Raw genomic sequence first — 14,017 nt, forward strand, 5'->3', positions numbered from 1 at the left:
TACCCATCCCAATTCCCGCATTTTCTCTCACTGACTTAAATTAATCATCCACTTGAAAAAAATAATAGCCAAACGAATTTACAGTTTCAGTGGCAGATATAACAATCAACGTTATTTAAAAAAAATATTTGGTAAAACCCGTTCTTTTGAAAAAGCGTAGTTACTTTTGTTCACCGATGTTGGTGTATTTTCGCGTTTCCCATATTTCGTGTTCTGACGCATCACTTGACGTGTCGCAACAACAAGACACGACAACACCACATAAAAAATTGAAAATTTAACCAGTCAGTTAAGATTATGGCCCCAAAAGAAAGCAAAGAAAAGGATGATAAGGTACAGTTTAAATGAATGAACACGTAATTTGCACGCTTGTTATTTAAATACGGAAAAAATTGTAAATTTGGCTTCATAACCTATTGTTGCAGCCTGTTAAAATAAATAAATGGGACGGTTCAGCTGTGAAAAATGCCATAGACGATGCAGTAAAAGAAGTGAGGTCCCGTGACTCCCTGTTCATTGTTATAATAGTATTTTTTAGGTACTTACTAAAAAGTATCATTACGTAGAAAATTTTAAATTGATGGATGGGCGCCTTGTAATTTGTAGTATTGCAGTAGGAGTTGCCATGTTTGCTTTACTGTGGGATTATTTATATCCCTTTCCACTTTCTAAGTAAGAGTCTCAAATAATCCACCCCTCTGTATAAATACTTGCGTTTTTTCAGACCTATATTAATATTTTGTGTGGGCACTTATTTCACAATGATGGGCATTCTAACGTTGTACACCATGTATGTAGAAAAGGGTATTTTCGCTGTATGTATGCAGAAGAAGGACGGTCAGAAAAGCGATAACATATGGGAAGCCAGCTCATATTTAAAAAAGTGGGTCCCAAAGATAAAACCACAGTAATTTATTATTTATTTTAGATACGATGATAAATATAAACTGGTTCTCACGTTTAAAGATGGTAAAACTGGGGCTTTCCGGGAGACAAGCTTAAAGAAAAGTGTTGCAAATTTTGTGGACGTCAACGGTAGTGTAGTGCACGAAATTGTGGAAAATGAGGTTTCAAAGCTGCACAATTCTCTGTTGAATGAACGTAAAGATAAATAGCTCTCGAGATTGTCATGTCAGCAAGGCATTTATTGCATAATTCCACTTGAGTTGTAAATTTCTCTAATACATTACTTTTTTAGTACAATGATTATTTTATTTTTGTTCATAAACGCCTTTCTACGCACAAAACAAAAACTGTTTGCGATTTATCGGAAACGCACAGCCAAAAAATTTTCAACATAACTGTATCGATTTCTATTGAAAAAATAAAAATTATGGAGGTAAAAATCGTGTTTCTGTTCCCATTGAAAAATTCCACAAAAATCTAAACCTTCCTCCCAAGACAATAAAAAAGAGGACATGACTACAGTAGAACCTCGTTTATCCGCGTAGCAGTGCACAAGACAATTTTATAATTATTTAATTTACTACCTAAGAAGTTTAATAAGGTGATACAAAGTATTTGCGTTTAAGGTGAATTACTGCATTTATATAGTTTGTAATGTTGATTTATTTAAAAAGTTTGTGTTAAAATACCTGCAAAAGACGGTCGGTACCCAGGGCCTTGGTGGCCGAGTGGTATAAGCGCCACTTTCGGCGGTGGAGGTCGGGTGTTCGCACCCGGATCACGGCAACAATTTTTCTGAGAAAAAAAGTGTAGAAAAGGTAAGTGAAACAACACGAGAACAAAAATAAGAGATTGAGAGAACATACAAACATATAAACGTATAAACGTAAAGCGGAGCATAAAACTGAGAGAAATAAGAAAATAATGTGGCAAAAATGTAAAAGTACGTAAAGGCGCCAAATTGTAAACGTACTTTTTGTTTTGAGAGAAGAAGAGATGAACGTAAAGGTGAAATATAACTGCAAACTTTAGTTGAATCTTTAGATGACTTATACGTCAGGTATCTTTTGATGGAATCTGGTGAAAAATTAGAGAATTAAACTGAAAAAAGTGAAAAAAATGCTTTCTCGAGCTAATTCGCCGACTTTTGAACTGAAAGTATTTGCGTGTTAGGTGAATTATTGCAGTTATATAGTTTGTAATGTTAATTTATTTAAAAAGTTTGTGTTAAAATATCTGCAAAACAGGGTCAGTACCCAGGGCCTTGGTGGCCTAGTGGTATAAGCGCCACTTTCGGCGGTGGAGGTCGGGTGTTCGCACCCGGATCACGGCAACAATTTTTCTGAGAAAAAAAGTATAGAAAAGGTAAGTGAAACAACACGAGAACGAAAATGAGAGATTGAGAGAACATATAAACGTATAAACGTAAAGCGGAGCATAAAACTGAGAGAAATAAGAAAATAATGCAGCAAAAGGTAAAAGTACGTAAAAGCGCCAAATTGTAAACGTACTTTTTGTTTTGAGAGAAAAAGAGATGAACGTAAAGGTGAAACATAACTTCAAACTTTAGCGTTGAATCCTTTGATGACTTACTTCTTAAATTATAAAAAAATTAAACCAAAATATTTAATTTATGTCTAAAAATTTTTAGTTAACTGAGTTTGTGTGATTGTTACAAAAGTTCGGCTTATTGGAACAAAGAAGTTACAACTTTCGGAATATCCATTTTACGCCAACCTTTTCACCCTATTGAACACATGAGTGGAAAAGCGGATAAGCAGCTAAGTAGTGCGATGTGTATAAAATCGCGGAACAATTAAACTAAAAAAAGCAACACAGCGAGGAAGTGTGCTTTCCTCTTTTTTTCTGGTTTTAATTTTCGATTAAAACATGTAAAAACCACGCGTAAGTCCTTCTCCGAAAGGTGTAAACAAAAAGTAATTATTTTGATGAAAATCGTCAGTGATTACCCGATTGAAAAAAAGCACCTGCCTGATGAGTCTGCCAGATTGTTCTGTAGTGGAATTATGGAAGTTAAGACGCTCTATCAGTGGTGCGTGTACCAGATAGGATCTAAACCCAAGACATTGCTCCTTACGGCTCAACAGAGCGTATCTCCCCTGACTACCTCATTACACGTGACAATTGCACTAAACGTAATTTCCTAGATCATGGACTTTTAATTCTGCAAATCCCTAAAGTACACTTTCGCATGTCCCCAACATTTCCCGGGAATTTTCTCAACATCACATCAATTAAACCACAATCATGCACGAGCTTTACAGCGCACACGAAGGCCTAGATAATCACAAACTGCAAGGATTTTGCTCCTGCACAGCTATAGGAATTCAATTAACTTGAGCACCCCTTTTTGACGAGGAAAAGGGGAGTCGCGCTTGGCAAACCAAGGATGACAATTATATCGTAATGCACCTGCTTATTGTATTAAATAAGCTGAAAGTTTAAGAAAATAATGAAAGATTAGCATTGCTGATAATGAATTAAAGAAAAACTGGCAATTATAACCGGAGAATTGTTCTTTGTTACGACTTAACTGTTCTGATTCGTGACTTGGACGGAACGCCATTTTTTAAACACATCAGACGCAGGCAAATGAAAATTAATTTGTTAAAATTAAAATTTCAAGTACCACACCAGTCATAAAATTTTATTAGCCATTATCAGGCTGTTCTCCGAATAGTAAAGAACAAAAACTTTGTTCTATTAACTGTTCATTTATTTTTCTATTGGAAAGTCTAATTTTTTGTTATCTGTAAGTATGCAAGCGATATTTTACTTGCCTTCACGAGGCAAATGTTTGAACCGAAACTCTAATAAATAAGGCAAAATGATGGATGGCCATTTCAACACTCAAATGTGTAACAAGTACTTTTGCAGGTATCTAGCTTTGGCATTTTATAAATAGAACTTAACAATAAATTCGCAATGACATCACCATCGTAAAACAGTGGGTTTAAGCGGAAGTTATAATTTTTTCCCTAATGGATGGAATTTTTTAGTTTTGAATTATATTAACAACATAATCGGGAAATTAAATCCTTCGGCAGGAATTCCATACAGCAAAAGTACACACTACATAACGAAGTAACCTCCCGGCGACGCCATTATTTGCAGATAAAATCATTACTACATTACAATCATTTACCATTCATTTAGCTCTCATCCTGCAGCCAATAATGAGCTTGAGTGTGGGCTGCTCTTAGTGGCTCTCAGCTACCTGACGCTTTCTGAAAAGGATACTTCCTTCAAAAGCCTCAGCCTCTTCCTGGAAACAAAGCTGCAAAAATAAGGAGGTCATTCGACGTATCCTTGCATGAAAACCGGATCCAGCCACTGCTGTACGTCAACACTCATCTAAATAATACAGGATGAGTGATATCATTGATTTGCATTAAGTACCTTGATACCTATTCAACAAAAAAGTAACAGGATCAAGCATAGTTTTAATTTAATGGAACGCTAACACTTTTGTCTCGTGCGATCACTCGAATTAATAATAGCGATTTTGACTCGAGTTAATTAAATAACACGTGTGTTGAGCCTCAGTTTTACGCCCAACTTGAGACACATTAAAGGAAAAACATGTAAACACATATCGGATTATAAGGACAAATGGTTTCATTGGGGGAATTCCTGTCGCGAAAAAACTTTACGCTTGAATGGACGTAATGGAACTGATTCCTCGTTTCGATGATGTAACAATTTTCCTCGTGCTGTTTTGCAGCCAAACGGCCGACAGTTTTCTTTTATCACCCCATCGGATGTGGAAATCGCAATTCCAAATCTTATGCAAGCTCCGGTTCTGAGAAAGTTTCAATATGCTTATTCTTTTATTTGAAAACGTGCAGCTCTAATGAGATTTTATGGTGAATACGGTCCTGGTAAAATAGCCTAGCGGAACTAAAACCACATTTTAATGTTTTTATAAAAGTTCATTACCCTAGGAGCATCAGTCACAAAGTCACTTTTTAAGCATTACGACGCAATTATTACTTTTAACAGGACTAGAAAAATCACGGAGGTATATCGTCATAATGACCGTAATCAGAGGAAACAAACTTTTTTAAAATCTATTTGTGCCCAGCTAAATAAATTAGACTCCTCCCAACCGCTCCAGGAAACACACCGGTGATTTTTTCTCGGCGCGATCAATCACGAAAGCTTTTAATAACTTTCGGATTACGGCGGACACCTTTCTCTTCTCTAATTACCAGCGATAGTTGTCACCGCGTTTATAAACTCCGCCAAACAATTGTATTGAGACGTTAGGGTCGTAAATCGTTGCCTAATTGCCGTTTTTTGAAATTATCTAAATGGACGTTTGTAATGGCCATAAATTTCGGAAAATCTTAACGACCACATGAGGTCCTGCACAATTTCCATATTTAACAAGTGGGAACGGAAGCCGAAACAATGGCTGAAATGGCAAATCACTTTTTGCATGAGAATAATTGTGCGATTTACCGTTTTACAAGAAACGGCGTTCCGTTAAATCGGCGAAATTTGCGCTTTCTTCACAAAAGTGCAGGCAAATCGTTCGCTCGCTTCGAAATTCCTCGATATGATAGATTGTAATTATGCACATGTTCTCGTTAAAATGGTTTACGTGATTAGTATTCGAATTCCAGCGTTTGATTAATTGGAGCGTTTCTCGCAAGGCACCGCGGATCCACTCCCGTTTCCTGCTCCGGAATTTTATAGGAAACGGATCAATTAGCGTTTTCGTGCGGTTGGTATTATCGTTTCCTGCGCCATTCGATTTGCAAATTTATTTAAAGCAGGCACATCCGAGCATAAATTATGATTGTCGTTATCAGGAGCATTGTGATTTCCCAGCCTGGTTGCACCTAGATGCTGCCACAGAAAGGAAATATTCTCATTCCCAAGAGAATAATGGCCTTTCATCTGCACATAATATAATAATGTTACAATAAAAAAACCAGTTCCTCTTCAATAGTGCCGCACATGCAAGTGTACTTGTCGGCTACGTGGAGCCCGACTTTTTGTAGACATTGCTCGTAATTTAATTAAAGGTATCCACAAACTTAGGCTAATCGCGTAATTGGCTAATTAGTCCTAGCACCGTTTCCTGCTTCCTAAAAGAGAGCCGATACTCGCGGCCATAACGAGCCCAATTAAGCCGCGAAGTACTGCAGACCTAGTTATTGGCCTAATCAACCCTCGACGATTAAAACGGCAAGTCTTCCATCAATGAAACTTCACTCCACAACAAAAAGCTTTCCGCAAGCGAGTCAAAAAATCGCTCAAACAGTTACATTTTATTTCAGCTTGGCTAAATCCGAGCAGTTTTAGAATTACATGCTTGGCTGCGCGGTTTGTTTGTTTCAGTTAGATTTGGTCGAATTGAAGCACGCACTTGCCTTATCTTGATCCATTTGGTTTAATTGGTGATGGTAAAACGCATTTAATTCTGTTAATTCAAGTAATTATGAAAAGGCTGTCACGCCTTGTACATGTTTGAGTACAATACGCTCATCATCTGTCATCCAGAACCCCATTACTGCTGCCTCTGTTTGCATCACTTTGATTCTTCGGACAAAAGCTCAAACAAACACGCAACAGTTGTGGCATTGGTGAAGAATGCGAGGATTCAATTTTATTGAGACGCGGAACGCGTGAACAGCTCGAATAAACTCAAATCCGACTTCTTCCTTCTTAAATATTGCCTCAGAAAGCACATTTTTTTCGAGGTGATGAAGGTTTGTAATTCGGAATCAGGCCCTAAATAAGTATAGAAACCACAGGTACTGCTACTGCCAGTACTGTGAGAAGCTTTTGCTATCGTAATTTGGTCTTATAGAGATAAAATTGTCAAATATTTTTGTTTTGTTTAAATTACTTGAATTCAATTGGGTGGAGCCAGCCCGAAAGTCAATCTGAGTCATGCCCTTTCAATGCGCTCAGCCAATAAAAAGGCAAAGATAATGCATAGACAAAAAATTTCAAAGCGAATGTATTGGTCAATCGTCACAAGCCGATCACAAAATGGTTTCAAGAGCTCTAAACTGACTGTTAATATTTCACGCAATAAAAATTATTTTGTTTCAATTTGCATTCATTTTTTGTCTAAAGGAGAGGAAAAAAGTGATGTTGGGATAATAAAAAGCCAAGTTCGTTCGTTTTTGAACCTCAAATTTATTTATTTTGTTAGATCTGTTCAAAACACACCTCAAAATCACAGGAATAAAATAAAATTATGATGGTACTTTGCCTGTTTTATTCGATCTTGTTTGTTTTTGAGCGAAACTTCGTCCACAAACTTCGTCACCCTTATTTAAAGTAAATAACTAAGCATAACTACTAGTTTCTAAAGCTCACTAATTTCTTTTTCCATCAAGGATTCGAGCTTGGAAAATAATTAAAAGTCAGAAAGTCCAGCGCTGTTCAAACTATCAGTTCAATATATTTTTCCAAAACACTAACAACTAAATCGAGTGCGTTTTTGGTTGCAAACGCAAACGAGGAAGTACCTGAGTTTCTTAATTTTTGAGACAAATAATGCCTGCTCTTTTGAAACCTTTGTGTCTTCTGCTATTTCCACAGTTTTTAATCAGTTTTCGTTGTCCACTGCGACGATGGTCTTTCCAATTCTTTTTTGATTCTCTTGAGTAAAAAAAACCAAATATAAATGAACTTTGATTGCTTATCATTAAGAAAACAAAGGCAAAAGCAATATATCGAAACTTTATTTTGTGTTGTCTTCGGTATTACCAGTGACCATGTAGTACTCTGAAGTGGTACAACTCCGAATTTCAAAATTTCTTTCAAATCATCATTTTTTTCTGCTAAATGCAGAACTGACACCTTGTACTAATAGCTATAATAGCTATCTGTTTTATGGGTACCAGCATACAAATTAGACAGTTCTAACATCACTTCTAGTTTTTGGATGTAGCTCAGTTTATAGAAAAAGAATGGTTTCTTCTCTTTAGCCTTTCCTAACTTCTAAAAAAGACGTTCCGCTTGACTTTGCTTGCAAAGGTTCCACAATCGGCAAGTGGTTGATAAGAGTTATATTTAGCCACATTATAGCGACAATTAAAGTTCACGCAATTGTCGCAATACGACGAAGCACTAACCCGTCACCTTCATTCTTTATTCGAGCTTCCACGTAGTCCATCTTCCTCGTAATTAAATTTAATTGTCTTGGAGTGGCATTTAGAAAGCCTCCTCGTCCACGTCCTGCAAACCCGAGCATTTCGTGAAGACCTGAAAGTCTTCAGATTAGCTTCTCACGAGTTCACGAATAACTGTCTTGGTCATTGTTGTTGTTTCGTAATCCGTGGCCCGAATCTTTGGAAAGCGTTTGCTGTCGATTTGGCTCTTGGTTGTGCGTTTTGGCCGCCGCCAGTGGTTTTTGGCGATGATCGGTGGTAGGTAGTGTTCCGTGCGAGTTGTCGCAAGCTAGCAATGGATGACTAATAACCCATCAGCGCAGTGTCACGGTACCAACCAGAGGAGCTACAGGTGCAATGTCCTCCCAGGTGAGGGGCAGGGGCAACCTACCTGTCGCTCGCACACTGGCCACAACAGTCAGTGTGAGTCAGTCCGCGATTGTGTTGAGACGTTTTCCTAGTGAGCATAGGCCTGCGAATGGCACTGGAAGAATTCACGGGGTTCTTCGCACTCCCGTGGACTTTGAGTGCCATCCTCAGAGCCCTTGTCCGCCCTCTGCGGCCCTCGGCCCGCTCTGCGGGCGGCGGCGGGACGCAAATCATTCCACTGACGTCAGAATTGTTGCCGTTTAGTTCTAGGAAATGTGGTGAGTGTCGTGGTGTGGCAGCTGCAGGACGGCTTCGACGACGACTCCAATCTCTTCGCGTCAGTTGGACGCTGCGGCATTCTTGTGCCTGGCCGTCTAACGGGACTCCCAGGTACTATTGCCAACAATTACGCTTTTGCCTACGCCAGATGGACGCTCCGTCCAAACCGAAGGGTTCGCCGCTGGCGAATTCGACGCCGGACTTAGTAATGCTGTATTAATAGCTCCGGTGATTTAACATTTTTATTCAACTCGGTTTCGTCAAAAATAAACAATATTATTTCCTTTCATTAGACGCGAATTATATAACTCTGACCAGATTATATATCATTATCTTTAACGACATCAAACTACACGCGTCTTTTTCTATATTCAAAAACAATGGAACAAGTACTACCTGTGAAGCTTCAGTTCGCATAGCAATATGTATTATTCATTTTTTCGCATGGGAAAGCTAAACCTAATTAACTCCGGAATATTTACTCAAGATTATCTAAAATTAAACAATAAATAATAACAAAAATATTCACTCCAACGGCCTTGGACGCTATATAATTGCCCATGGATTCCGATCCATCATCCACGAACCTATTATTACCATGCTATGGTTGAGCAACAAAAGGGAAAATCGATTCCTACCACCGCTTCCACGGGGTGAACCAGCCTTAAAAAGTTACCAGAAAACGTCTAGTACGCCAATCAAGGACTCAAGGACAATTAAAATTTACAACTTTGTCTTAAATGATAACAGTTGGGAAAACCGTTTCTCTGTCTATACGACGTCATAACAGCCTTTCGAACATTTGGTCCAAGTTTAATCTAGTTTTTGATTTTGTAACTGAACCTGACAAAATTTCTCAGATGTTCTTGCCAAGTCCAAGAAAAAAGTTAGAGCAGGAAGGCGTCGAAAAGCAGTTAATGCTGTTAATTTTTAATTAAGGAAGATGTGGTGTTGAACAAACAGGTAAAACGAGTTGCCAGTGCCCTTCCGACTTTTTGATTTTGTAATGATTGGAGTAACAGTTCCCGGGTCGCATCCAAAGTCCCCAAATTGAATCTAATTATCCGTTTGCATAAATATGCCGTTTCGCTGCCATGGTACGACCGGTGGTGCCGTAAGAGCCCATTCAAGGTGAATTTCATTTTCACAAAGTGCCATAAATTTTGACTAATGATCTGGGCACTGAATGCAACCGAAAGGAAAATTATGTTGTGACATGCCTAATAAGGGTACAGTGGTGTGCTGCATTTATCATGCCGAGCGACCACTGGTTATCGTATGTATATGGTACTACTTCTCCTATCTAATGTTGTTTATTTATCGTTACGTAAACTGCGAAACTACCTCATTCTGACTGGTTTAAAGCTTCGCCAAAGTAACTGAATTGTTTGTTTATTTACTTTGCACCCGCATGAGGTTTGCTAAAAGGACTCGCAGATGACTGTTACTTTCTTATCAAGCTTTGATAAGGAGGACATTGCTGCGGGTGGCATGTGCTTCTTGATTGACAATAAGCGGACAATTAATAAATGGCAAGCAGATGGTGCAATGTTTGTGTCCGACAATACGTTTTTAAAAATAGATATCATTATTTTAATTGTTTTCATTTCCATAAAGATGTAAGATGCTAGCCTCCTACCGTGACTTTGGAAATTTTGTTGTTTCAAATTAAAACATTCTGCTGAATCACCAAATTAAAGGAAATCTATAATTAAAGGATTGTCAAAGAAAATTTTCAAATGGGTTTGACCTGAATACAAGCACACCATGTCTCACTGATTTTACCAAAAAAGGAACCGATTCTTGAAAATTTATTCATACTAACACAGCTGAGGATATGAATTTAAATTCTTGTTTTGCGCACTTTGATGCTTTTGGATCCATTTTAAACAAACAGCACATCGTTGTATAATCGAAATAAACAACAGCTATTTTTTTGATTTTTCAACATCTTTTAAATCTGGTAAAAAAGATTTTTTTTAATAAAAAACTGGCAAGTTTTCAACTATTTATTTTGTCAGAATTTTTCCATTGCTTAATTAAAAATATTATAACATAACTTAATCGCAAATTTATGATTGCTAGTGTCTTTCTAAAATAAAATTACGTTTGTTGAATTTTTAATTTTGTTTAATTAGGATCGGCCTACAAGATTTTTTTATGTATTTTTTGTGCAATTTATTAATTAATTTCAATTAAAAGAAAATCTAGAGAAATTCTGAAGAACTTCAGATGCACAGAGACAACATCCTTTCTGGTTATTAGTTTTTGAGATAGAGAAAATAAATTTTTGGTCACCGAGTATTTTAACTGTTTTAACTTTAACATGCCTGTTTTTTCTTTTTTAACTCTTCCTTTATTAAGTCCAATAATACGTCTTGCTAACTTTGGTAACTTGTAATTATTAAACGATTCGTTGTAAATTTTCATTTCAGGTTTAGCAACAACTTATAATTGGACTGTGTGCGACCTTTTCCCAATCGGAAGCGACAATTAAGTCCATCACGGTTTGAAAAATTCATATTTATAGTCGCTGTTTATTGCAGTCACTTCGCTTATCTTTTTATTAGTGTAATAATTTACTTCCTGAGTCATGAGATAAAAAATAAGAACCCAATCAAAGATTCCACCGTTCTATTTACACTCTTCAAAGACTCAAAGGAACGCCAAAAGTGATAATAATAAAACTCTTAGCCACTGTAACGACTGTTGTCGCAAGTGATTAGCTCATGGTCAGCGTCCGTCCTACTCTAGCATCGATGTTCCCAGAGCAGGAAGTGTTTCTGGACTTTTGAGCGCCTGAAAGCTCAATCTTCGGGTGTTTGGCGGGTGTTTATCTTTGTTCCAGATAGTGTTGAATCCGTTCCACGCATTTCAGTTCTTGGCAATGGCCGTGTAAGATGCAGCCGTTCCGCTTCAGTCGACGAGCGTCCGGGAAACGCGCTCAGAGTTGTCAGTCCGTAACACGACGCCCCCCGATGACCCCGCGCCTGTTCCGCTCCGGTGGCGTCCGGGCCCGCATGACCATCTCATTATCCCACCAGGTACGAAAAGGTACGCCACTGCGACCGGAAAACATGGAACAGCACTGTTTCGTGATTGCCGCTCCGACTCCGGGACACAGATGTGATGTCTCCATTTTGAACGAACGCAATTCGAGCACGGAAAAATGCATTCCAAGGCGGCGCGGGAAAAACCGACCGGAAGGCAAATAAACGACAGGAATGGGTTTTATTTTGCGAGCTAGGCCTGTTTGGAGAACTGTAATGTGGACAGGAGTTGAGCAAAGACACCATTTACGGATGGAACTAGATGGGAAATTTAATATTCGCCGAGTGGTCATCCTAAGGCTTCGGGCGACGAGTTTGCTCCTCGTATTAACTTGTTACGTGACGTTTTTTCAGATTTCCAAAAAATGTACTTTTGGTAAATATTTTAATTCACAAAGTGAGATCATTAAAAATACATTTTGAACGTGTTTTTTATAATTACCAATTTTGTCATTACAAACCTAATTCACGGTCATGAGCGTTTTAATTTTTTACAATATTTATTTCGAAAATAATATTTTTCTACACTACTTTTTATACATTTGATTTGTATAAATTTTTTTACGATCCTTGAATAGGTGGTACATTTTTTATACAATCAGTATCAATTCCATAAACTTTTTCACGGATAATTTTAAGGAAACATCGCTCTTTTGTTTCAGATGAACATAAAAATAAAAAATAAACACATCACTTTTCTGGTTTTCTGATTTAAATAAAGCTTTAATTTGTGATAGAAATAATACCTGACGTTTACACACTTCATTACAAGTTTTAATTGGCAATAAATATAGGTAAACATCTCAGTAAAGTAATAATTTGTGTGTGCGGTCTATTTTTTCCATCAACTGATACTTCCTAAAGCGAAAACCCGACACTCCTTGTATGGTATTTAATTGTGTTTTTACTAGAGCACCAGTCTATGGCACACCTCTTTGATATTAAAAGCTGCACCACTCTGTGATTTTTTTTGACATTTAAATCACTTAAGTATTACATTACTTGACGTAAGAAACATGAATGACAATAGCATCTTGCGATAACCATCTAAAAGAGTCATTTAAAACCCACACAAAATCAATCTAGATTTGTCCTAATAAGACATTTAATTGTGATCGATCTGCAACCAAAAATGTTTTCAGCAACTCAAAGAAATGAATATTAATTTATTAATAGGACAATAAATCATGGCCCAGTCCAACAGGTGTGCGGCCGTCCCACAGAACAATTAATTTCCAGCGAATATCAGAGCGAGTGAAAACAGTTATCAATAATTTTTACACCTTAAAACAGGCGTTTTGGACGTTGAAAATTGGATTTTTTACTAAATTAACAAGTGAGTTACGCTTTTTAGATTTTGACCCACTTTGTGAAGAATTTCGAAACCGAAACTGTTACTCTTTTCGATCTTTTTTATACCAAGAAGAAAATTAGGAAATTTATTGTTAATTTTTTTATGAACCGTAGCCGATACTAATTTTCAATAGAATAGTTAATGCAGCGAACAGGCGTCCCTGATACAAATTAAAACTGTGTCTACTTGAGGAATTAAACCGACCCAGTTACTCGACAAAGAATATTTGGACTGGTGGCAGAAATTTATAGGCAAATGGAGGCGAAATTACACGTTTCAGTGTTTAAGCCAAAATTTACGCCTACATGCAAACACCCACAAAACTGACGTAGACAATCACAAATGAGCAGGAGTTCAGTTGGCGTTCGGATTTTTAATTAGTTTATTAACTAGTTAAATGCCAGTGATAGGCAGGCATTCTGGTAATTAGCTAACTCTTGTACTTATTAAAATAAACGGGCATTAAACCTTTGATTGTTCTCGTCAATTAGTATTCAAGTCTTTGGAAGAGGTTACACATGGCAATGAAATTAACTGATAGTTTGCGTAAAAAATTCCCATTCCTATCATTGGCCGAGTTATGACAAAAATGTGACGATTAGTATTATTTATAATTATACGTATTGTTACTGTAAAAAATAATAGCTTTGTGAAAATCCAATTTGCGGTTTAATGGCTTCATACAAGTGTAGACGTCGGCAGCGTGGGTACCTACATAAAAATTTTACTTTCTAATACAATCATCACTTCCACATGACGATTCCTTGATCTGAGTTTGAAAAACTCGCAAGAATGTTTCCCATTTAGTAAGATCTTATGGACGTAAAATTACGTGCTAAATACGACAGTTTAGTTTAAAATGGTCTAGGATAAGTAAATTTCGAGACAAAGTCGTTTAAATT

General features: G+C 37.2%; 2 protein-coding genes and 1 non-coding gene across 3 annotated transcripts; all 3 read left to right on the forward strand.

Annotated features, from left to right (window-relative positions):
• Nucleotides 1-185: 185 nt before the first annotated feature.
• On the forward strand, nt 186-1,203 carry Spase25 (Spase 25-subunit). The gene is made up of 5 exons (XM_008196126.3): nt 186-333; nt 426-491; nt 539-672; nt 725-883; nt 929-1,203. Exons 1-5 carry the CDS (start codon nt 298-300, stop codon nt 1,113-1,115), a joined length of 582 nt encoding a protein of 193 aa, XP_008194348.1. The 5' UTR covers nt 186-297; the 3' UTR covers nt 1,116-1,203.
• A 7,000-nt stretch (nt 1,204-8,203) lies between these two features.
• LOC107398026 (hypothetical protein) lies at nt 8,204-12,354 on the forward strand. Its single transcript, XM_015980672.2, has 3 exons — nt 8,204-8,523; nt 8,697-8,822; nt 11,147-12,354. The coding sequence occupies exons 1-3, from the start codon at nt 8,421-8,423 to the stop codon at nt 11,206-11,208; spliced, it is 291 nt and encodes a 96-aa protein (XP_015836158.2). The 5' UTR covers nt 8,204-8,420; the 3' UTR covers nt 11,209-12,354.
• On the forward strand, nt 8,524-8,614 carry Mir263a (microRNA mir-263a). The gene has a single exon (NR_036319.1). It is a non-coding gene; the product is annotated as a microRNA mir-263a (primary transcript).
• Nucleotides 12,355-14,017: the final 1,663 nt, after the last annotated feature.

Source organism: Tribolium castaneum, chromosome 5 (genome assembly GCF_031307605.1).
Source record: "Tribolium castaneum strain GA2 chromosome 5, icTriCast1.1, whole genome shotgun sequence".
In the NCBI taxonomy this organism is placed as follows: domain Eukaryota; kingdom Metazoa; phylum Arthropoda; class Insecta; order Coleoptera; family Tenebrionidae; genus Tribolium; species Tribolium castaneum.

Bases quoted from the DNA above. Each gene is read 5' to 3' on its own strand.
- Spase25 (XM_008196126.3), top strand. From the start codon at position 298: ATGGCCCCAAAAGAAAGCAAAGAAAAGGATGATAAG. The intron at 492-538 runs GTGAGGTCCCGT...AGTATTTTTTAG, and splicing joins TAGACGATGCAGTAAAAGAA to GTACTTACTAAAAAGTATCA. The intron at 884-928 runs GTGGGTCCCAAA...TATTTATTTTAG, and splicing joins GCCAGCTCATATTTAAAAAA to ATACGATGATAAATATAAAC.
- LOC107398026 (XM_015980672.2), top strand. From the start codon at position 8,421: ATGTCCTCCCAGGTGAGGGGCAGGGGCAACCTACCTGTCGCTCGCACA. The intron at 8,524-8,696 runs GTGAGCATAGGC...GTTGCCGTTTAG, and splicing joins TGTGTTGAGACGTTTTCCTA to TTCTAGGAAATGTGGTGAGT. The intron at 8,823-11,146 runs GTACTATTGCCA...TTTTCATTTCAG, and splicing joins CCGTCTAACGGGACTCCCAG to GTTTAGCAACAACTTATAAT.